This window comes from Plutella xylostella, chromosome 31 (genome assembly GCF_932276165.1).
Source record: "Plutella xylostella chromosome 31, ilPluXylo3.1, whole genome shotgun sequence".
NCBI lineage: Eukaryota > Metazoa > Arthropoda > Insecta > Lepidoptera > Plutellidae > Plutella > Plutella xylostella.
The window spans coordinates 2,249,719-2,275,618 of NC_064011.1; the positions used below are offsets into that span (position 1 = coordinate 2,249,719).

A 25,900-nucleotide genomic window follows, 5' to 3' on the forward strand; every position below is an offset into this window, starting at 1 on the left:
TAGATTATCTGTTTGCTTTGACACTTGGTCATCGTGGCTCTTTTGGAAACGTCAATAAGCGTTATCATTGATATTCGGGTCCTCCTTCAAAGCTGCTCTTTTTAATTTCTTTAGTCTCTACGGTTTTGCAGCCACAGTTATAGTTTTTAACTAAGTCTTCGACAATATTATCGATTTAAATTTTCTCACCTTTCTTTGCACGTCGATATTTTTTGTTATCTTCCCTATACTTTAAGGTTTTACTAAATACATTGTTTGAGTTGGTAATGACCACATCGTCTACAGTAACGTTATCTGTGTTGAATGTCCTTAATGTGAGTTTCTAAGTGTTCATTCTAAAGATAAATTACATAGTGTGAATAATACGGTGCAGTATTTTTTGTCATTTTGTTTGCAAACATACTTAACTACTTGATGGTTGTATAAAATGAACTCCGCGTTTGGTAGAAGTGAACAAATTATGATTCAGTGTATTCATTTGTGAATAGACAAAATTAATGTTTGATGCTACTAATGTTCAGTTCCTTTATAGAAGAATTGACATAGTTAGCATCCATTTCTTACTAATTGTCTATAAATATTTTATTTGCATAGTGTGCAAATGGTTTTCCATCAATAGTTTTCGTAACATCCTTATTCCGTAAGCCGCACTTCGCATTTATTGCATACGTAATGTTTCATGCAATCGTATCACTTCTCGTTCCAATCCCTTGTTTTGTATTTTGAACTGAATTATCAATGACACTGCAAGGTTGAAGTCATTGTGATGCGGATATTTCGTGACCAAGTCACGCTAAACTGTCGTAATAATCGCTTTTTTTCTCTAATTGTAATCTGTCTAGCTATTATTATATTTTTTGCGATAAATAGTTCGAATTGTTTTGTTTCCTGGTACTTGCAGAATAGGTCTTATAAAAGGGTTGTCTCGTCAAAAATATTATGGTACGTCTTCGTCTTTTATCTTTATGGATTTATAAAAATTATGGAATTTATGTTTGTTGCGATAACGACTGCGATTCCTATCGGTTAAATCCGTATTATATAAAAAAATACATGTCAAATTTTGACGACTTCACTGTATATTATAGACCCATCAGCTGTGGTCTATATTTGTCCATATCGATTGTACTAATCGCCTCTCGGCCATCAATACTGAATGACAATGGTCTGTGCGTCACACAGCGTACTTGAGTTGATCTTTCAGTACAATCAAAGCAGTGTGGGCTATTCCCCCGTACCATGATTGATTTAAGTGGTGCCATTACTTCACACAAGGCTATATAAAATCACAATACAATACTAAAATCTTTAACCATCTTTGCCAGTAATTTTGAAAAATTGGTTAAGATACGGTACAGTTTGGTCTAAAGAACTTGATAGTTATGAAGTTGGCTGCTATTGCACTTTTGTGCTTTGTCAAACTAACGAGCTGTCAATCTTTTAAAGAATGAATAGGCAGTTTGACAAGGTACAAAAGTGCATTTGCTGCAAGTTGTTTGAACCGAACTGTAACCTTTTTGTTGGGCCCTGAAAAGAGCATGCGACTTTCTAGGTTTATTTACTTCAGTTTGCGGGTCTGTATTGTTATATGTGTCGGTAGTCGGTGTGCACTTGTTTTAGATCGTTGACTGTTATCGTCTATTGAGGCTTGCGAAAGCAGTGGAGCGACGTTGCCGCTCCTCGCAGACGAGCGTCAGACTAATGCACGCGTCACTCTGACGTCCCATCGCATGTGGAGAAGCCTTCACCTCACCTCTATTGTTAGAACTATTCCACGCTCAAGTTCTCTGATCGAGTTTGCAACTTGATCGATTCGGGTTGTTTCGGTAAATAATATAGACTGCAGGTAGCTTGTGGGTAGGGCTTGGTCGAAATTCGAAGATAAAACGAAGATAATTCCACAGATAAACGCATGACCTAATGTATTAAGCGATAAATAAGCAGCAAGTGATAGCAAAACTGTGATAAGTTCAAAACATGAGTCGGTGATGAACAATGGACGAGTAGTATTAATTAGTGATTAAATATTAGTAAAAATGGAACGAAAATTAACGCGAGAGGACTTTATGCGGAAGAGCTTCCGATCTCCAAAGGTGACGTCTCCAAGAGAAGAGGAGCCTTCGGTCAATGGAGGCCCCCCGTCGTCCCCAGTATCGCTAGCCATGCTAGAGAGGACCACCCCTCAGAGAACTCAATACGAGATCACATCAGCGGGAATAGCCCCCAAGAAGCTGGAGATAACACGAGCCCACCCGATACACCTGAAGTCGTTCAAACAAATCGAGATCCCAGACGACCCAGTCCCAGTGGCGCCCCCTTCCGACGATGTGTTGCGCACACTGGAAAGACAGATTGGAGAGATGGAGAGAGGTCTTGAACGACAACAAAACGGAGACCTACCAGTGGACGAAAGAGTCAGATACGCGGAACACGAGAATCTGCTGCGAACTGGCGTGTCATCTGTAGGCGGTGGAGGGTATTTAGCTGTGGATTCTGACACGGAGCACGATGTGGCTCCGTTCAACAGAAACGAATCGACACGATCCAGCACAGGAGGGGCCACTCCAGTCGCCAGACCGGCTACTAGACTGTCGAGAACGAATTCAGACACACAGCAGCACGCAGTAGCGGCGACAGCAAGATTGATGAGGAAACTGGCCGATGGGGGTCCGAAGGACGAGAAAACGAAGGTGATAAGTCGCAAGGCGATCCAGGCTCGGATGGAGAGGATGAAGAATTCCGTGGTGGGGACCAAGCATGAGCACAAGGTGCTAGCGGAGCACCGCGCGCCCGAGCCGTCGTCTCCGAAGGCTGTGACGTCACCACGGTCGTCTGTCAACCAGGTATGAGTGAGTGTCTCGTGAGCGTATAAAGTGATTGTCTTGAGATGATTGGTTGAGTTGCAGTAGAGGAATAATGATGTCGGTTCTGAAGGCACAGATTCTAATTTTAGAGCTGTCAAATTAATAGAGTCGAATTTTAAAAGGGAGAATTCGTGCCTTCAGAATCGACATCATTGTGTAGGTTTATCAAAGACAATATTTTGGGTATCTTGCTACTCTGAAACCTAGGTATTCATAAGACCGTAAAATTACAATAGGTAAAGAAAGTACATATTTATATGCATAAAAATATGAATATGTCATTGTAACAACATGTACTAAATAGTTGGTTTGGTTCGGTTGTGTGTTAGGAAAATAATCGGATCAAAACATAGAGAGGTTGTGCTGTAAAATAATGGTAATGTTGGTAATTCTAACGTACCAAAGTAGGTATGTTTATATTTGGATTGTACGTATTTGTATTGTGGCTGAACACGGCTACCACATTTTTATGCTCGGATAAATATGTGCTGCGGTTTTAACTTAATTAGTGCCATCGGCAAATTATTTAGGATGGCATTATTACGACGGCAAAGTGACTCGTAGTTAAACTTTCATAAGGTTAATTATTATAATAAGGTGGTGATGTATTGTTGTACTGGTATTGCATTATAAAAATAAGTCAGACTAGTATAACAATTCTAAGTTTATGAGCTACTGTACTGTGTTTACTATGAAAAGTACGAAGCGAATAATATTTTTTCTATCAATATAAAAATGGTGACGTCTGTGTAGATTGTAGACCAAACTAATATATTAAAACTTAACGTGACTTTCCAATTTTACTCTATCACGTATACATTTCTGATAGGTACATACAATAACTAACCATAACAATATTTTAGGGAGCTATGTATGCCACAAGAGTCAATGATATAAATAACCCCAATACATCTAGTAACAAAATTACTTATGATATAACTTAGGTACATGATTGTCAGGCGTTGGCTAAGTTTTATTTACTAAGTTGAATTAAATTCACACAGGCAACATATGTTTTTAAATAAAGAAACGTTAAATTATGAGTACCTATACCAATACGTTATAGCTCAATTCGTATAAATAAATAACTTGTGACTATTAGTCATAGTTTTAAAGGCAACGGCCGCGAAGGTCGCTCGCGCCAATTATATTTAGCGTCTATTGTTTATGTTTGTTTACTTATGTAAGTACCTACTGTATGTACCTACTGTATGTACATTCACGAGCAATGAAAAAGTTCCAGTGACATGGCACAAAATTACTCTTAAACGGAAAAGGCTAGGATAACGCCGCGCGCCGTCTGCAATATTGATGAACATTTAACAGCTGATCAGAATATCCTAACCAATTTCTTCTTCTTCTTCCTAGACTTTTCCTTATTTAGCCGACCCGGCTTTGTGCGTCATGTCACGACAATTTACCCAATCCCAGAGCAGAGGATTCTGCATATTATTGGTGGAACTTTTTCATTGTTCGCGATTGTATGTGGAGTAATTTATGTAACCCCTAAGTACAAAACATTACTAATTTTGACATTTTTGTTCGCAGGTAATAAGCAGTGAAATTTATACCTACGCGAGTGTGTAAGTCACAAATGTTTAAATAAAGGTAACGTAAATTACATATTCGAATGGATTATAACTTTTTTAGGGATCCATATGTTTTGATTGATCGATCAAAAGTTCCTACGTACTACGTGCTCATTCATAATTTAAGGAATTAATTTCGGATTTCGTTGAGCATTTATTTAATTATGTATTGCGGCCATAGCGGGATTAGGTAACTAAAGGGTTGAAGAGGCATAACATTTATTCGGTCAATATCAAGTTTATTAGATTATGTTATCTGATTTGCATTTGGTCGGATTCCCCGAAGTTTGGCTAGTTCAGCGCTGGCCATCGCGAGTAGTATCCGATTTTGGATTGTCTTTACCGATTATAATATTTTTAGCGCATAGTATTTGTGGGACTTGCAATGATCATACAATATATAATATCATACAATAATTAAAAGTACATATATACTCACGGTAAACATAATTAATTTGTGATTGTGAACGAGCGATGTGGACACGGCTAACTTTGTCCATAGCACGCGCTGAGTGGGGAAACGTTTACCATAAAAATCTTATTTTTTGAAAAAATTGCAAAAGTTAATGACGGCGTGTCTGTACCCAGATGACTTTAAGTATAACATTATTGACGAAGTCATGAAACTAGAGAGTGTGATGAGGAAGAACTTTAGGAACATGTGTCGATTCACTCGCAGCTCGCGTGATATCCGAGTGAGTTGTTGTACGACTCACTGCTGTCCGATGGTGCAGGTATGGTTACTGAATATTTGTATCTGAATGATCTAAAGTCTGTTTTTTAATCTCAGATACTAAATTGACAGATACTGAACGGTTCATCAACAGTCGATTGTATCGCGATTAAGTGACGTATCGTTCTAATTGGCGGGACAATCGACTGTTGATGAACCGTTCAGAATCTGTCGATTTAGTATCTGAGAGTAAAAAACTACGCCTTATGCTAAAGGGGTTTTCTAAGCGAGGCAAAATGTCGAATGACATACACAACCCTCATCACATTGCATAATAAAATTTGTAGTGTACGTAACATCCTCAAAAAATTCACTCGATTGTTTAAAAATAAAAACTTTCACCCGAAATCATTGTCATTCTTGAACACACATTCACTTGTTCACACAAGTTGTTGTGATACTGTAATGTAAGGTAAGCTCAACAACTAAGCACCCAAATGCTATTTAACAGTTTTCTTGAAATAGTTACCTGACTATGCCCTGTTGATTACCACTTTCTCCCGGTTACCACCACCAAAAATTTGAAAATACGCACAATCCTTAAGCAGCACTCCATATCCGTCAAATCTGACAAAACTGACAGAAGTTTGACAGATAAGGATTATCTTAAGGATTGATAATTGCGGCTGCGGTTAGCAGACCATGTTATCCTTACTGCCACCGACCAGAATTCGAAGTCGCTTTATGCTCTCGCTTGCAGTATAGTTTTGCGGACGGGTGATGTTTTTTGTATACTGTACCACGTCGTACAATGTGCATTCATTGAAGTAGACAAGTCACTTGTGTAATCTCTCTCATTGACAGAATTGCGTAAAGCGAACGCATGAGAACTAGTAAAGAGCGTCTGTTTATTTTGTGTAAACTTCTTATTTTCCATGTATCTATAGTAGGTATTCATTCATTGGAAGGAGACCCGTGCCTCAGCAGTGGGGACGTGATGGGTCGTGATGTTGTATAGTACTTATACAAATGAGTGCAAAATTTGCTGAATTACGTGTAAATTCGAACACATAGGTAAAACTATTATACGGTTTCGATTTAAATTAAGATAAATTAAACTAACATAGTATGCCTAGGTACGATATAGCAGTTTCATCTGTACATAAATACCTAAGGGTCCTCTGGTGGACATAGGACTCTCCCAGGAAGTGTTGCCTTGCCACTTATATGCCCTCGACCTTGCAGGTGCGAAGGCTGACTAAGGTATACCTTTATAGCTTAGTAAATAAAGGTGGGTTGCACATTACATCGTGTTTATTCGTTTCCACTAAGAACGTGATGGATCAACAAACCCATGTCTAAATGGGCTGCTTGCTAAATATTTGTCTAAAATTAAACTATGACTTGCATGCGTGCATAATTATTGAAGGTTAGTTAGTTTGCAGTCTAGTGTTTCCAAAATGTAACCAAAAATATTCCAAATTTAACAGCATCATGATGGTTTTTATCACCAACTAGTGACATACGACTCGCAATATTATTAAAGAAAAAGAAGAGTATTGTCTTTATTAAGTATGTTTGATCCTTCGCACGTGTTTCCACCTCTAGCCAGATTTGGCCAAGTGTTTAATGCTCAATGTCTGATTTAAGTTAATGTAAAGCAGCAAAACTTAAGACTTGTTCAGCATATCCGTTCAGCCAATGACAGAGCTGCATTCCATAATCATGTTGTGCTTACCGAGAAATTTCAAGTTAGAAACTGGGCATAATATGTAAGCCTCTTTCTCTAATGAGCGAAGTCTTTAATTACTACACCATCCACTGCTCTCCCAATTAAAACCTTGCAATATTTCAAAACATAACAATATTTAAAAGCCCTTGAAACACTGCCCTATCATCAGTTACCGCGATCAAACTCGATCTGCTCATCCACCGAAGTTATTCTGCTATAGGTCTATATCGAAACCAACTTGTATGATAGGTATAGTAAGAGGCAGATAAACCTGACCCCCCTCAGAAGCATTGTTACTATGAGAGGGGGGGTCAGGTTTCTCTGCACTTGACCGTACCTATAGAGAAACTACCTTATCTAAAAACCAGCCATCGGAAAGAATATATTGACCCAAAGCATACTAACGCTGCAAATTTCGTAGAGTGAGCGCAAAACTAGCAAACCGTGAATACTCTGCATATACTAAATCGAAACGCCGCTAACTTAGTCCTTCCTCCCAGTTATCCTACTGTGAACGTGGCTTTACACGCTCACAAATAAAGAAGAATACAATACGAGAACAGATAGCATAGCTTAGCTTTGTACAGTGCGAGCCTTATAACCGTGGCCCGCGCTATACCGTTATAAACGCGATCTGGGTTACGAAGCGTTCAGGCGTTCGCTTTCAGGCTTCAGTAGGTACTGACGTGTTGTTTATAGAGAGCCGTGGACAGGACACGGGGTTTGGGGAGATGTGAATCTGCCGTCCTAATGTAGCTGTTATCCTCTACCAGTGATAAGCTATGGTCGATCTCGGCAGTAAGTAGCTGTGCTAATATTTGCTCCTTTGACATAATATCAACACTCGACATCTCGATTAGGTAATGATAAACACATGACATTATAATACAGCAGACAGATAGAAAGACTAGATTATATAGAGAACTAGTGCTGCGGCAGCACTGCTTTGCCTCAAAAGTTGACGATACATTAAATTTAAAAGCCGAAGTCTTTTTACGCGGGTCGTTTTTCGCGGTCACTTCAGTAAACGTTACATAAGCGTGAACTTTGCAGCTTAGTGACAAGTCAGCCAATCACAACGCTGCGTTTCACACTTTAGTCCTGCTTAACTTCAAGTTCTCCGACGGTATGTTTCGTGGTTACTCTCGCCTAAGCCCTCAAATCACTTCCACCAAAATGGTGTATTCGTCCCGATGGGCTCGTCATGCTGTCAGTATCACACCGGTGGTCGGCATCCCCTGTCCGAGAGACAAGGATCGAATAAGTGAATCGAATAAATAACAAATGAAATAATCGAATGCGTAACAACGAATCGGGTAAAAGGTTTCGCGTCTGCCGTGTGACGGGAAAGCGCCGGCCGCTAAGAATAGAGTAAATTCGCGATAAAAACATTAGCGTTCTATTTTTGAATTTCGATTTTTGGTTTGTAATGATTTGGTTGGTGAATTTTTGATTCGTTTTAGTTCCTTGTTTAATCTGACGTTGTTTAAAGGGCATTTGACAGTTTATGCTTAATTTATGTAGTAGTTTTAAAATTATAATGCAGTGTCTTTAAACTAGCCATACTTTATTTACTATTATCAAACAAATATACCTGAAAGGTACTCGTATATTTGTGATATTAGTGACAACATTGGATGTTGCCTTTTCATATAAATACAGTTTTCATGTTTGTATCTGTCATACCCTTGTCAGATGTCGTATCAGTTGACAACTAATGATATAAGTTGACAACATGTTAAAAGCTAAGTGACACTGTATTACGAAGTGCTAATTTTACAGGTTTACCTAATAGTATCGAAACCATTCAATGAATCCAACTTGTACGTATTACTATTCATAAAAAAATACGAATTATTGACACTTCGGTTGTTGTTGTTGTTACTAAAAAAGGGTAAATTTTCACCACCGTTCTTAGATCCTTCGTTTTGTATAAGTACTTTACTTTTATATAAAGTGACGTTGCTGTTTTAAACTCAAGACAATAAGTGCAGTGTTTATATTGAACTGTATTTAATTAGTGTAAACCTAATAAACTACTAAATTGAAAATATTTAAAAAAAGAACACTATCAACAAAAAACCAAACAATATCGCGTCGCGCTCCTGGCATTTCAGCTAGGGTTGCCACAAACCGGTTTCCTGCTGCTACATCACCAAAAACCAAACGAAGATCCCGCCTCGCACTCGCCTGGCCCGTCAGCCAGGGTTGCCACCACCGCGTGAAGTGCCCCCGTCACAATAAACCCGCGCACGATGCGGCAGCGCTACCTGCCGCTGCTGGCGCCGGTGTTCCTGACGCGGCTGTGGCGCCGGCGCCGCGCCAGAGCCATGGCCGACATCAAGCGGCTGTACGGCGTGTCCGAGTACGCGCTTGTCGAGGTACGTGCTGTGCCGGTGATGCGCGAGAGCTGTTGGTGGGAGCTGTTGCTGGCGCCGGTGTTCCTGACGCGGCTGTGGCGCCAGCGCCGCGCCAGAGCCATGGCCGACATCAAGCGGCTGTACGGCGTGTCCGAGTGCGCGCTGCAAGAGGTGCGATGTGTGCTCTGTGCTGGGCGAGAGCTGATGGTGTGAGCTCTTTGCTGTAGGGTTGCTATTGGTGCTCTCAGAATCTGCGCTCTATGCATCAAGAATACTATTGGTGCGCGTTCTGTGCTGCTATGTTGCTATTGTAGCGCGGTTTCTCGCTAATGGTCGCGCTCTATGACGCACTTCTATGCTGCAGGCTCTCTATTGGTGCGCCCTCTATGCTGTACGGTTGCTATTGGTCGGCGTGATCTGAATACTGAATCTCAGCAATACGACGTAGGTCTTCATAGGTGGTGTGTTCGGCCCGGTCACTATTGGTGCTGTGCGAGAGCTGTTGGTGGGAGCTCTGTGCAGTAGGGTTGCTAGTGGTGGAAGCTCTGTGCTGCTTGGTTGCTATTGGTGCGCGCTGTACGCTGCGTGGTTGCTATTGGTAGACGCGATCTGAATATTAGCGAAACGACGTAGGTCTTCATAGGTGGTGTTTACAGCCCGGTCGCTATGGGGTAAGCTGAGTAGCTTTTGGTCGGTTGGAAGCTCTTATCTGTTATTCGGATGGTCGCTACTTCGACAAAGGCACATGATATCTCTCTTTAGGTTCTCATGCTGGACATGGACTGGTGGAGTAGAAAAAATGGCGTCGTGTAGTTTTGACACATAGTCGTAGTGTAAGCTCCCGTTAGTAAGTTTTTTTTCCAGGCCGATAAGTAAGAAGGATTAATTATCAAGTTTGTAATCTGTCTGCCTATAAGCCGTCGAATCAAATGTGATATTTTTCAGCATAAGCATGATATGTTGAATTAGTTTTTTGTTTTCTTGAAAGTTGACCTGTTAAATTATGTTTGTAAATATGTTTTAACAAATTACACAAGTTACGGGCTAATTTCTCACCATTGTCGGTGTGTTTTGACAATAGCGAGTTATACAATAGAGTTCAATGTAACTTTGGGCACCGAATCGAATGGATGGTGAGGAACAATGCTCAATATCTTGTCGCTAAGAACGATCTCTAACTGAAGATGTTTCTGTCAATTAGTTAAAAGGTGTACTTATAAATAAGTAAAGTCTGTTATTTAATCGCAGATACTAAATTGACAGATTTTTTATGGTTCATCAACAGTCGATGGTCCCGCCAGTACAACGATACGTCACTTAATCGCGGGACAATCGACTGTTGATGAACCGTTCAGAATTTGCCAATTTAGTATCTGAAATTTTAAAACAGACTTTGGGTACTATAAGTAGGTAACAATGTACGCAATGAAATTGAATACAAATTCGATATCTATAGCGTACTTCCGTGGGGTCGCATTACCTTGCGGTTGAATGTACGGCTATTGTGCAAACCGTATTGTTTCAATCAGTCTTTCACTGTGGACGGCTGCGATCGCAGTAGTCGAACTGTTCGCCGCCGACCGAGTTAGAATAGAATAACATATTCTTACACACACACCAACAACGGCCGCCGGCGCAGAGGCAGACCAAAAAGGAGATGGCGGGACGACCTGGACAATTTTAGCACGGAATGGTGTGAGCAGGCCCAAGAAAGGGATAAGTGGAAAGTTCTGCCCAGCAGTGGGACACTAGAGATTAAGGAAAAAAAATAGAAACACACACATTCTTTATTTGTACACAAACAGAAAATAAATTACAAAACTTATAGACTAACACATAAATACAATTATATAAAAATTTATGTCTTATCGCGATTTTTTCAAGACAACCTTTGAGTGGAAGGATATTTAATGTTAGCTGCGGTTATCACATTTTGCTAGTTTTGCATGCCTTAACGGGGGAAAAGTATACCTTCTGGAAACACAGCCTTAGCCCGTAACTTATAATGAAATACCTCAGACTAAAAAAGCACATAAAGTAAGTCCACCTAAGAGTAGAAAACTAACTTAAGTGTGGTCCAATGACTTATGTTTTACTTAATTTGTTAAGGAGTCTACACACCAAACCCGCCGACCCGCCGACGCAGCCCGGCGGCTTGGTGTCGGCGACTTTGTTTCAAGAATCATGTCGGCGACTCGTACCCGCGCGTGCAAGTACTAAAAAAGTTGTACTGATTTCTTGCCGCCGACACTCACCGACACAGCCCTATGACACATGTTGGCGGGTTGGCGGGTTTGGGTCGCCGACACCAAGCCGCCGGGCTGTGTCGGCGGGTTTGGTGTGTAGACTCCTTTCTCTTTTGCTTAATCTGACGTTAATTCCGTCTATATTCCAGCAATTTTCGACTGTCTTATTTCAGTTGGTAAGGCAGCGTTCCCACTACGCCGGACCGGCAGATCTGCCGCGCCGGTAAATCTGCCGGAAGAGCTAGTGGCTGTACAATTTATATGAAGCTATTCACATTATCCCGGGTCCGGCATTTTTGCCGAGCCCGGCATTTCTACCGAACGTTTTGTCACTACGAATTGCCGGTAGAACGACCGGGCCCGGAGTAATGTGAACGAGTTTGTGAGTTTGTGCCGGTATCTGTCCCCCGCTCGCTCGGTGTACCCAATGTTTTCTTTTATTTTGCCTTCTATTAAGATACCACCACAACACAACAAATTCGTCGTCCATTGTGCGCGCAGGTCCAAATTCAACTGAGGACTGTCTGAATTTCTTCCGGGATCCGATGTAATGTGAACACTCTGTCCGTAGTCCGGTTTTCGGCAGATCTGCCGGTCCGGCGTAGTGGGAACGCTGCCTAACTGTCCCTTGTTCAGTGGGCTTAACATGTTTTCTATGAACTTACTAAACGCGGTAATATTTCAATCCAATTAGTAAAGCCTTCCCTTCTAATCCGGCTTTCTGTAAATAGCTATTCGGGGCTCAGAGTTCAATCATTGTTTGAAATTACCTACTTCAAAGAGACCCCAAGGTTTACATGAAATTGTGAACATTACTGAAGATTAGAAGTGTTTTATTTTAAATCCTGCCATATTCTGTGTGTTGAATGTTTTGATATAAGTTATTTTGTATTATGTATGCCTGTCCCTACTGCACGTTGTTTGGTCTGTTGTCGACGACGTAGATAATTTAGGTAACTTTATCGTAGTTCACGATTAATACGGCCCTGTGATTTTTAATTAAACGAGTTTATCGACATCTATAATGCACCCGTACCGACGCGAATCTCACAAGCTACCTAGATTTAACTATATAGGTATAAACACTTTCTTTTACCATATAAAATGTATACCATAAGTGTCCACGTTGGTTTTAGAAATCCATGTGGCTATACTTGTTGCAAAAAACGGCATTTTCTCATTGAAACTCTTTGGAAAAACTCTGTAAATTACGGCACTTATTTATGGTAGTGATAATTGTTATAAATAAGTGTATTAGTTGCAGTAAGTATGACGTGCGAACACGCAAGTCGAATCGCGATTGAGATAAGAACTTGCGTTGTGTGTTGTGTGGGTTACAAGATGTTACTATGTAGTTTACTTGTTACATGTGTGTACCTTGTAGTATGTGGGTAGCATTACCTAGTTTCTTGTTGTGTGTAACAGCGGATATTTAAAGCGATTGTGGAGGCGCACAATCGATTTTAGTAAAGCTAAGGGCGCACTGATTTTATATAAAAGTTTGGACACAAAATATATGAGCAAGAAAAGGTATTAGGAAGTTTGTAACACCAGTAACGGATTAGGCCCTTTTATTTAAGACCCCTATTTTCGATAATTAATAAAGTTTTTTTAAGTAAAGACTTCAGATCGTCGCCGAACCCGTTGGCAATCTTCTTGTACTAGTAACATCGTGCCAAAATCTGTCGCTCGTTCCTTGTAATAACTTATTACATGCACCCCTTTTATCCCTACTTATGTTACCACCCGTATATCCTCATAATATGGAACGGCAATGGCAGGTGGAACTATTTCGTATGTAGCTCGCGAGTGTATAAGTAACCTATTGTACTATAGTTATGCATATTTTGTAGGTAGGTTTAAGTAAGATTAAGAAATACTGATAGGCTAAATTTTTGTTTATATTTTATTGTGCTATTAATTGATTGAAAGCGTTAATGTCCTCTTCTCCCAACCTAACAAGGGTTGGCTGGAAGAAATTGCTTTTTGGCAATAAGCCCGCCTTTGTACATTGTTAGTTTTCTTTTAATGTTCTTCACCTTTTATTAATTGTAACTTTATAATGTACAATAAAGTGTTTATAAATAAATAAATAAATAAACCCACTTTGACTTTAACTTTGACTTTGACTTCACAGAGCGCGTCCGAGTCGTCGGCCGGGGCGGGCGGCGCATCGTCCAGTACGCGCGTCTCCTCGCGCTCGCGCACCACCGAGGAGCCACACATAGGTGAGCACACCACTTATATAGCTATACACTACCATCGGTATATCTAGCACGAGCCGCAAGACAAGACGTGACAAAATTTCTCCGTTGTGAGAGAGCGCGACGAAGATGTCACGTCTTGTTTAGCGAACCTCTCTCAAGGCATTCTGATTCTACTACTGCCGGCTACCACTAGCTAGGGCACCGGGGTCTCCTCGCGCACTTGCACAGCCGAGGAGCCCCACACAGGTGAGGATACCATCATACTACCGTGACTTTACTGAGGATAAAATACATCAGGTTACAGGGGGGTCACTCTCTACATCGACGAAAGAAATTACGAGAATTATCGCACAATCGGCACGTTTACTAGTTACACTACCTACCGGCTGCCTGTGTAAAGTCCAGCGGGCTAGAGGGCATCCTAGAGCGTAGCGTAGGATACGACAGTCTCTAATTGTAACAAGTACCTAATTATATTCAGGTAGATAGACTAACTTAAAATTTAATTGGCCAGAAAATATGCGGCGTTTTCTGCTGCCGTGTAATAACTTGACAATCGCCGAGGTAAACTTTTTGAATGACCATAGTGAGCTCAAAATTCATTGCTGGCCACTGAACTTAGGGAGGGTAGAAGTCTAAACATCACAGTCTGCGAAGTTTCAGCGCAGAAAGTCGTCTTTGACAACTATTGCACAACTCACGCAAAGCCGCTTTCAGGCAGTTGGAATAAGTATAAATGTGTTGGGAAGAGCCTCGATGTTACTTTATACGGCTTTAGGGATAACTCTGCGATGGACCTACCATAAATATAAATACTCCTGAATTTACGCACTCTCTTGCGGGGCAGTAAGAGGTTTATTGCTACGTTTTTTTACTGATGGTATGTATTTGGGGGTTACGCCATGTTTCGGACGTTTATCAGGGCCCGTGAATAAATATGTGAATATAAGCTCTTATACGAATATGTGTGTAAATGGTTCTATTTTATATATGTTTGGCATGTTTAAGATCAGTATTTATACCTTTATGGCCCTAGAAGTGGCCTAAAAGTCCAATAGGTTCAACAAACACCTATGATCCGGACCGCAATCTAAAGCGAGAAGCTCTCAAGAAAACTCACTTAAACATTACACCAGTTACATAACAATATAGGTACAAATAACACCGATAGGCTTAGCAATCGAACGGAATGTCCACCGATTTGGTCCGCCCTCTCAGGCTATTTGGCACGGCGAGGCCCGTGATGTTGCCTCTATCAGCCTCGCTTGTTGGCAACTTGGCAAGTGGAACCGGGTCAATTAACCTGTGTGTGGTGGTGGTTAGGTTCTGGGTGAGTGGTTGGGGTTTTATTGGGGTTTTGCGCCCCTAAATCGAGAATAGGGTTTAAATGTTAAATGTGAGTCCAGAAACGGATGGTGGGTTTGGAATGTCATCTTTTTCTTAGCGTGTCGCTGACAAACACTAGACTAGAGCTAGTTTAAGGTTTATCAACGTGGTGAAATTATTGGATAGTCGGAATAGCGTCAGTCGCTGACTGCCCAGGTGCCCAGGGTGCGACGGAGGTATTCAAAGTTCAGTTGATACGTCACTATACGTCACTCGGGGAGGCTCCTTTTGTGCACCCCAATAGATAATTTGGAAGGGGACTCGACTAAATTGAAAGATTATGACACTCTTCTATTAAGTTACCAAACAAAATGCGCCCCAAAAATCGGGCTCATAAAAGTTATGAACAAATTATAAGAGGATTCTCTAACTTCAGTTACGTTATTGAGAGATTTTACCTAAAAGTTTTTATGTAATAGGAAAGAAATTTAATTTGGTACTTTTTACGATAAAAGGTATAATTCTTTACAGAGAAGAGCTAACAATGCCCGTTTTTACGGGAGCTGTTTACATTTAATACTTAGGTATACCTCTAATGGTAATCTCCACTCTATCTCACCCAGCTAATGGAAACTCTTGAAAACTTGCTACAATATGTCTTTCTCCATTTCTATCCTGTCCTATATGCGTATGGTCCTCTCAAATAAAATCTTGTTGCCTTTGTCGTTTGAGCAAACTTTACACTATCGGAGTAGATTTTCATGACTTTCTAAACGGAACCTCGAGTCAATCCATCAAGCTTATTTTCGCATGTACCTATTTGGCCAATTTCTTAACCTCAAAACGTGTTTCATTCCAGGCAAATACAAGCTGCTGAAGACCATAGGCAAGGGCAACTTCGCGAAGGTGAAGCTCGCGAAGCATGTCCCCACAGGCAAGGAGGTGGCCATCAAGATCATCGACAAGACGCAGCTCAATCCGGGCTCGCTGCAGAAGCTGTTTAGAGAGGTGGGTGCTGTGGAAAGGCTTCTTTTTCTTTTTTACTTTAGTAAAGATAGAAAGTGTTTGAGTGACGGGGTGGACTGTTTACTTTTTTAAAGTAGGGATAGCAACTTTTGGGAGAGGTGGGTGCTGTGTAGAAATTATCCGTGTTGCTACCACAAAAATCAAACCTTGTTTAATGGGGACACACATATGAAAGGCGAAGGCGTTTGACAGCCAACTGACAGCTTTTAGCATGTGTCTTTCGGCATGCTAAGCCGTGTCCTGGTTGCTGTTCCAGCAGCAGTCCTTAAGCCTAATCAGAGGCCTTCGACATTTGGGTTGCTAACTTACTCGACAACTCTCTCAGCGGTGGACTAGACCTAAACCCCTTCTGTCATTAGAAGGAGACCCGAGCACCGGCAGTGGGGATGCGATGGGTTGTGATAATTTGTGAGGGTGGGTCGTAGAGAAAATTTTGGTTTTTTGTAATTGCAGGTACGAATAATGAATAACCGGATATCGTTATGTAATTCCAGGTGCGGATAATGAAGATGCTGGACCACCCGAACATCGTGAAGCTGTTCCAGGTCATCGAGACGGAGAAGACGCTCTATCTCGTCATGGAATACGCTTCCGGGGGAGAGGTCAGTTGTTATTTGTTAGAAATACAGCTAGTATTACCTCAAAAAACAAACAAGTGTTTGAAACAAAATTTGACCTGTTATCATAGACCTACTACCTCTAGACTGGCAATCGCCGTGTGCACTATTCTCTTTCTCACTCAAATCATAGATGTTGCCGACAAAAAAATTAAACCTAAATATGGGGAAATTTAACTTATCATAATAACAAAAACAAAACTTGAGTATATCGTCGGTTGATAGGAAAAAGACACTAAAGGCTAATTTTTCAATAGCCAGATAAAAGTTTTGCTGGGAAATAATTTTGATGCTGTTGTGTCTCAATGTTTCTCAATGTTTGTATTACCCAGATAACATTTATCTGAATATTGAAAAATCAGCCTTAGTGAGTTTTTCCTGTCAACCGACGATATAAGAAAAAAAACTTTACTCATACTTATTTGATTTCAATATAATTATTTAATATACACAAACTGAGTGGATTGTATGATTCATTGTCTTCGTCCAATCGAAACAATCCTCTTCAAAATGTGCCGAACACAATTTTTGTATGTTTCTTTGGTTCCCAATTTGTGCGACCGGTAATGTCTATCCATTTTCTTGATATTTTTTTTTCTGTCGGAAACCTATGAAGCAGAGATAAATGGATGAGCATGAGCATTATAATCGTGGGCCAAATATGTGATGGGGTTTTTTTTAAAGGAAACACGCATTTCGTATCAATACAATAAACTTTATATTATACAGAAGAAATCACACATAGAAGAAAAAAACGAAACGAACGTTTCCTCACAATGAGAGGCACCTCATTTGAAAGAGGAGAATGACTTCTACAAAATACAATCTTCACAAAAACCGAATTCGTGCGCCCCATTTGTAAACCCAACCCGAGTCCGTTACAATTTCTAGTATTTTCTTTGCATACTATAATATTTGTGGGTAAAATAAATTTTCAATAACTTGCAACACCATGTGATTTGTTATGATATGGTACCTCGTAATTTTTACTTAAAACTGATACTAAAAGACCTTACAGTATTAAAATTAGTATCGTTTTATATTAAAATCGAGCCAATAGATAGTACTATGATGAATGTAAGCTTGTTAAACTTGATAGTATCTACTTACATGTGAAAATATATCTCATCCATCATTCCATCATTCCATCGTGTTTTCGTTCAATATGCTCTATACAACCGAACAAAATCCACCCACCCATGTCACACACTCGTTAAGTGATGATAATAGTCTAATAAACTTAATAAACATCCACAAATCACTAGCAAATCAAAAATAAATAGCATTTAGAAAATTTTGTTGTAACTGTCAGCCTTTGTTTGGCAAAGATTTTTCATTTGTTTCATTGTTTGGCAAAGAGAACTGACGTAAACAGGCGCCACAGCAAAAAGGACAAAAAACATTTACAGCTTAACGTTTCTTTCTTACGCTTAATGTAGCTAAGCGTCTCTTTTTCGCAATGTCAGAACTGTCACGATTATACCCCTGTGCCTGTTATACAGGCGTCTGACAGCACTAAAAATGAGTTAAACGCTGGTAGGGCCCGAGGAATTTAATTACTATATATTGTACCACGTGCTCTTACGGTGAAGGAAAACATAGTGAAGAAACATGCACATTTAGGTTCTAGATTTGTATCCTAAGGGCATTGTACTCATCCTAAAATGGCGATACGGCTCGCGACCTATCATAATGAGTATAGGTATATGCAAATGTACCACTACCCCTTCGGAGATTACAGTCGTGAGCATTATGTTTGCATGAATCAGTAAAGCTGCTAAATAATATATTATGTCAAGAATTATAATTTTCATGATTAGGTACATACCTACATACTTTGTGGTTCGTCAATGCGTCTTGGTAACAAATAATCTGTAAAGTAATTTCCTCAATGGTCAAATAAATATCAGTACAAAAATATCAATCAAGGCAAGGGCGATAGATTACGCTATCTTATCGCTATACTGGCAGGCCGAAATAGATTGTAGATATACTCGACTCTCGTTGCCAAATATACATAATAATGTGGTGAGATTGATTTTAATTTATGAGGAAATTATGAAGTGTCTATTATGACTGACACATCCAGAGCATTTATTAGGGAAAACCCCTATTTTTCATATAAATCATGAAGGGTAAATGTCCTGCCGAAGTCTTTGGGTTTCCGTCTTCTTAAGGTATCATAGGTAGGTTGAATTACAATGATATATCACCATGGTGAAAGGATTAACTACCCAGTTATTTAAGCGTCAGCCGCGGAAAAAAGCCGGCTTGCTGATACTCCTACCGAGTAGAGTGACGAGACAGTATCATCGGCCGATGAGCGGCTAGCAAATGACCGAGTGCTCGGCCGAGGATAATGTCTCAGCCATCCTACTCGGTAGGTAGACTAGGTAGGTATAACAAGCATATTAGCACCTAGAAAGTGCTTAGTGTACTTATACCAGTTTACGAAATTCTAACATACAAACTTCCCTGAGCGCCAAAACCTACTATTTCTCTAATAAATATATGCTCACACTAGTTTATATTAATGTTTCCAGGTGTTCGATTACCTGGTCCTCCACGGCCGCATGAAGGAGAAGGAGGCGCGCGCCAAGTTCCGCCAGATCGTGTCTGCGGTCCAGTACTGCCACCAGAAGCGCATCATACACAGGGACCTCAAGGTAAACCCTTCATTTGTAATGTGGCAATGTGTCTAAAACAAGGGTTTTTCGGATTATTTCATATGGAAAACTGTCGATCGGTCACTTCTTAATAAAAAAATACACTCGCGAGCAACCAAATCGACTCAAGCCTTCACGGCGCACATATACATTGATTTTCCTAAAACGATAAATGGTAAATATAAAAGTGATATGTCATTCGAAAGCTGAAGAATTAGGCTTTCAATTAAGATCAATACCATAAAAAAAAACTAAGCGCAGATTTAATGACGCATTTTAATTGCCCGTCAGTGTTAATTACCTCATTAGGAATCCACGCCTTGCGCTACCTGATCCCGCTATAAAACCTTTCCACATCCGGTGTACCTTATCAGTCGCTTGTTGCAAGTTGACCGGTACACATCTCGTTGCATTGTATTCCTTGTTTTCGCAAACCCATGGATACCACACCAGAAGAAGCTGCTCAAGTTGTTGCCTTGCTGCAACAAGGGTTAAGTCAGCGAGCAGTCGCTGCCCAGCTCCACTTGAGCCAGTCTGCTGTATCCCGAGTATACAGACGGTTCCAAGAGACTGGTGCCTTCAATCGAAGACCAAGAACGGGCCGCCACCGCTGCACTTCAGAGAGAGACGACCGCTTCATTGTCTCAACCTCGCTGCGCAATCGACACCTTACGGGCGTTGATGTGCAGCAAGAACTGAGACGTGTACGACAAGTGGCTGTCAGCGAGTGGACAGTGAGAAGACGCTTGAAGGAAGCCAACTTGACACCAAAAAGACCTGCATCAGGCCCCAAATTGACTGCAGGCCACCGACAAGCGCGTCTTCAGTTTGCTCGAGAGCATCTCGATTGGAGCATTGCGCAATGGCGGTCGGTCCTGTTTACTGATGAGTGCAGAGTGTGTCTGCATGGCAGTGACAGGAGAGGCCGGGTCTACCGGCGTCCGGGGGAACGATTTGCCCAATGTTGTTTCGCTGAAACAGTAGCATATGGCGGCGGTTCCTGCATGATGTGGGCTGGTATTTCTCTAGAGGGAAAAACCGCACTTGTTTTCGTGCCTGGAGGCGGCCGAGGAGGCGGGTTAACAGCTGATCGGTACATCACCGACATTCTACTCGGTCATGTTGTGCCCTATGCAGAATTTGTCGGTGAAGACTTCGTGCTAATGCACGACAATGCCCGCTGCCACACGGCACGAGTCAGTCGGCAGTTTCTGAGAGAGAAGGAATTGCGCACGATGGACTGGCCTGCGCTCAGTCCTGACCTGAATCCCATCGAACACTTATGGGACGAGCTCAAAAGAAGAGTTCGGGCCAGGAATCCAGTCCCTGCAAGCGTGGACGAGCTGAAGACAGCTTTATTAGAGGAGTGGGACGGCATTCCTCAGGAAACTGTCAAAAAGTTGATAAGGTCTATGAGAAACAGGCTGCAGGCTGTAATTAGGGCAAGAGGGGGCAATACAAAGTATTGATTTAAATAAATAAATTTTTATCTTAACATTTTTTGTTTAATTTGTATAATACGATACCCATACCCTTTTTTCCTAAATTCCCGTTTTTCCTACAATTGCGTTCAGACATCATTTATTTCAAAAATGATGAATGGATTTCAATAATAATGATATCAAATTAAAGCTGACATCTTAAGCTTTTAAATGACATATCATTTTTATTATTTCTATTCATAATTTTACTTGTATTAATGTATGTTTGCGCCGTCAAGGCTTGAGTCGATTTGGTTGCTCGCGAGTGTAGTTCAAAATAATTCTGGGATGGAAAGTACACAGACACCTTCCTCTTGAATCCATTTATCTGTTGAAAAAAGCCGCATCAAAATCCGTTGGGTAGTTTTAAAGATACAAGCGTACAAGCAAATCTACATACAGACAGACGCAGGAAGCGACTATGTAGTGATAGTTCCGCCAGATCGTGTCCGCGGTCCAGTACTGCCACCAGAAGCGGATCATACACAGGGACCTCAAGGTAAACTTATTAGGTGGTCATGTGTCTAAAATGATTTTGGATAAAACGCCGTATAAAAACTGTCAATCGATCGCTATTGGTCTACGGGAGCTGGCATATACAGGGATCTTAAGGTAACTCATCGAGCCTCCACTGCATAAATAAGGTAGGTATCCGGTAGATACCCAGGAAGCTCTAGGTAACATGTCTGTAGCCACCGCAACTACAATATATCATCGATAAAAATTAATGTGATCTGTGAAATTTATAGCCCAATATCATACACAAGTACCTATTATGTAATCAGATTTATATGAGATCTTTTTATAAACGCACAAACATGTTTCTCATTTCAGGCGGAAAACCTCCTGCTAGACGGCGAGATGAACATCAAGATTGCTGACTTCGGCTTCTCCAACGAGTTCACGCCGGGATCCAAACTGGACACCTTCTGCGGGAGCCCGCCCTACGCCGCGCCTGAGCTGTTCCAAGGTATCATCATCATCATCATCAGCCAATAATAATCATCTACTGCTGGACTTAGGCCTCTCCCAAGGAGCGCCTCAACACTCGGTCCTCGGCCTTCCGCATCCAGCAACTACCGGCTACCCGCCTAAGGTCGTCGGTCCAGCGGGCAGGAAAGCGTCCCACGTTTCAAGCTATGCACAAACATATTTGAAGTGTTTCTCCAAAAAGTTTACGCCGGGATCCAAACTGGACACCTTCTGCGGGAGCCCGCCCTACGCCGCGCCTGAGCTGTTTCAAGGTATGCTATTAACAAATATAGCAATCGCAAAAAAGAATTAGAATGAATGAATGAATGGAATAAATTATATTTAGTTCTATGTAATACTTATTTAAGAACTATGTAACACTCACATATTTGTAATAAATTATGATGATTACTTTTATAAAATAATGAAACAATAGACGTTGTAAACCTGTTCCAATACTGGAGGTTATTGTATACAACAACCTCTACTCTGCCTGGCTTGTCGGATGTTAATATTTATGTCTGGACAATCGACAGGGATGGCCATATTGGCCATCAAGCGAATTATTTGAGACCCATAGTTGTATCGAAGATTGTAATAGCCTGCTCTTGTTTCCCCGAGTGAAACCTATACATATCCTTTTATTAACAAGAAAGAAAGAAAGAAGAAAGAAAATTTATTTATTTCTAACACACACAGCCTGGCTTCCATGTAAAAGTAAATGACACACACACAGCGCGTAAATAGTCCGCTGTCGTCAACTTTCTTGCATTGTGCTTACATAAACCGTAAATTTTTCTCCTATTCCAGGCAAGAAGTACGACGGTCCCGAGGTGGATGTCTGGTCTCTGGGCGTGATCCTGTATACCCTCGTGTCGGGCTCGCTTCCTTTCGACGGATCTACTCTGAGGGAATTGAGGGAGAGGGTGCTGCGCGGGAAGTACAGGTACGCATCATTATCGGTTCAGCAATTCAGACAGTTGGGCATATGGTTCAGCAATCGAGATAGTTAATCGAACGAAACGGCGGCTAGCTTAGTTTTGGATTAGAAGGGTTTGGGATGGAAATTCCCCGATGAAAGGTATTTCTTGTGTTAGTATAGGGTGTCTACTGTCTAAATTAAAATTTTCATCGAAATCGATTTAGTAGTTTTTGCGTAAAAGGGTTACAAACATAACTCTCCTCCAAGGTAGTCTAGAAGAAATTACACTACAATTTTTGTAATTTCTGTGTAGCACACACCCACCAATGGTACCACCGTTTATGTTGCTTATTTCTCTACATTTCTATGTTTTTACCTACCCATCTTTAACTCCTCACCAGAATACCATTCTACATGTCGACGGACTGCGAGAACCTGCTCAAGAAGTTCCTGGTACTCAACCCGGCGAAGAGAGCTTCTCTCGAGGGCATCATGAGGGACAAGTGGATGAACACCGGTTACGAAGACGACGAGTTAAGGCCTCACCAGGAGCCTAGGAGGGACTTTAAGGACCACAAGCGGATAGGTGAGAGGATTGTTTGTCTCTTTAGAAACGGGAATATGTAATAAGTTTGCTATCTAGAAAAAGGGGTTGATATCATACCTTATGTAACCGTATTTAATCGCTTAGCCAGGACTTGAGGGACTTTAAGGACCACAAGCGGATAGGTGAGCTAATTGATAAGATTTACGAGGGTAGTAGACTGTCTGAAGAGACAAATTTAGTGGTATAATAAGGTTTCTGTATAGAAAAGGGGCTGCCTTCGTACCCTATGTAACCGTATTTAATAGATATCAAGTACTAAAAGGACCACAAGCAGGTAGGCGAGTGGATTTGAAGCTTTATTGTAGGGGGATAAGAGCTCTAGAGTCGTATAGACAGCGATAAGAGCGGGTTTAGTAATCGAAGTAACAAGGTTGCTGTCTAGAAAAAGGGGCTGATTTCGTATATTATTATATTATATTATATATTATTATTTGTATTCAAACGCAATAGTTTTGATTCGCATTTAGATCGATGCTACCATTTATGGTAAGGGGATTAGAAAGAAAGAGGGTAAGAGCTAAGAAACACACGTGGATAGGTGAGGATCTGTGAATATGTGTACAATAAGATAAATGGGCGAATGAGATGCTAAGTGTTCGAAAGTTATTAGTCACATCAGAGATGAATGTGAAATGTGCAGTGTGAAATATGATGTGCAAAGTCTTTGGGTAAAGAGACTGTTTCACCATTTCTGGATAAACCTTGTATCCATAAATATCTAATCTACTCAAGTATAGGTAAGGAAATCTTGCAATAAGTACTACTAACTTACGTATTTCTAACATTTTTTTTGTAGGTTTACACAACTTTAGTATCTACAAAGTATTCTAAAAAAGGTTAGGCTAGGATTACCTAATTCGTATTTTTTTCAGCCGGTCCGATGTTCTTTGTTCAGGCTGTGAAATTTTAGCGACAATTTTAATTTATGTTTTTGTTTTCAATATTTTAACTGTGTTAAAAAATGATGTTATAAGCTAAATTGGAGTCAGAATCCCTGTCATTTTTTAAATCTTATTAAATTTTCTCATATTTTTATAGTCAGGTAATATGGGAATTCCTTCTTTTGGCTTGTTATACCATTTTTTTAAACACAATATTTCATCTAAAACCCCCGCACAGTTATTCTACATATTTCCTTTATAAGTAAGGCGCCATATTTTGGTTTCATGCTCGCTATTCGTTCCAATAGGCACAGCACAAGTCGGTACGTTTAAGAAACGTTTTAAACAAACGTTGAATTTTATTCGTGTTATTAGAATTTTTGCCTTTCAAGACTGAACTGCTATTTGTTGTTGTAATTTGACTGTTATGTTGTAGGTCATAAGGTCGGTTGTGGTTTAACGCATGAATGTTTAAAGAAGTATTTGTCTTGTCTTTTTTTTTTAAGTCCGTGCAATGAATTTAATTTGATTTATATTTTGCTGCTAATTTTATGGTACTGATTTAAAATCTGATTTGTTTTCAGAATATAATGTGTGAAAAATTGGATTACACGAAAATAAATTTTGTTAATTTCTAAAAGCGCATTACAAAACCTTTTTCCACAGATCGTTTTAAATTTGACTTCATAACATGCAGTTAAAATTACAAGAACGAAAACATTTTGCCAGTTCAGTTTACAGAAAAAAATCTCTTAGAGAATAAAATAGTTTGTCTTTGTCCGACTTTAGAGTCTTGTGTTTTTGTCTTTTTCTGAATTAAAAGTTTTTTTGAGTAGATGAAAGCATTTCAAAGATTTTTCCGCGTTTTTGGCTGCATTTAAATATGATTTTGGTGTTACTTGTGTTAGTTTTAAATAGAATCTAGCTGTTTATGTGATATTAATAGATATTTAGGTTATTTCATAAGATCACGGGGTGCTAAAAAGTTACTTATAATAGCAATTATTGTCATTGTAAGCTTTGCTTTTGTTACATATGGCTTAAAATGTCTCTAGGTCATGAAAGTAACTTTTTGAAACACCCTGTATGCCCTAAAATGTATTGAATGTTAAATTAAACTGTGCATGATCCGTTCTGATCTAAAACTAAATCTTAACTTTTTTACCTTACATAGTCTAGGATGTTTTATATATTGCATGAATTAGATATTAAAAACAATATATCAGGAAACTTTATTATAATAAGCATGTCTTGTTTGTCTAGTTAAGCTAAATTATAAAAGTTATTATTAATCTTAGCGATACCATTCGGCCTGTTATCTATGTTACAGCTTAGATTTGCAGTGGTAGATAAATGATAAATCAAATAATTAAATTCACAAAGACATAAAATTTAACATCTAAGACATAATGATAGTGAATATAGTGATCCTAAAGGACTCAAGTTACTAAATTCTTTGCCTTTAGAATTGCTACTGCTTGTTATTTTATCTACCACTACAAAAATAGTGACGCATGCTATAACTGTTAAGTTTTAAAGAATTATTAAGAAATCCATGTTAAAAAAATGGTTTACAAGTCAAAAGGAGGTATTAAAACTTAAATAAAATAAAGTTTTTTTGTTTAAACTTAAATAAAACTAATAAGTTTTTACCTCGTTTAGTCTTTTAAAAACCTTTTTGACGATATACTTATCTAGTGCGTTAGCGCTATACTAATCCAATATTTGGAA

At 40.0% G+C, this 25,900-nt stretch overlaps 1 protein-coding gene across 17 annotated transcripts in view; it reads left to right on the forward strand.

Annotated features, from left to right (window-relative positions):
* LOC105391331 (serine/threonine-protein kinase MARK2) overlaps window positions 1-25,900 on the forward strand; it is a 132,653-nt gene that overhangs the window by 55,279 nt on the left and 51,474 nt on the right. For 11 of the 17 annotated variants that reach the window (XM_048632225.1, XM_048632228.1, XM_048632224.1 and 8 more), the window contains exons 2-9: window positions 1,905-2,843; window positions 13,602-13,692; window positions 15,857-16,005; window positions 16,518-16,625; window positions 19,184-19,306; window positions 21,622-21,757; window positions 22,570-22,705; window positions 23,083-23,267. In XM_048632225.1, coding sequence (XP_048488182.1) covers window positions 2,037-2,843; window positions 13,602-13,692; window positions 15,857-16,005; window positions 16,518-16,625; window positions 19,184-19,306; window positions 21,622-21,757; window positions 22,570-22,705; window positions 23,083-23,267 — 1,735 coding nt within the window. In that variant the 5' untranslated portion in view covers window positions 1,905-2,036. Of the gene's footprint in view, window positions 1-1,336; window positions 1,827-1,904; window positions 2,844-13,601; window positions 13,693-15,856; window positions 16,006-16,517; window positions 16,626-19,183; window positions 19,307-21,621; window positions 21,758-22,569; window positions 22,706-23,082; window positions 23,268-25,900 lie in introns of those variants that run through there. The other 6 variants (XM_048632239.1, XM_048632235.1, XM_048632237.1 and 3 more) reach the window with 2 other exon arrangements.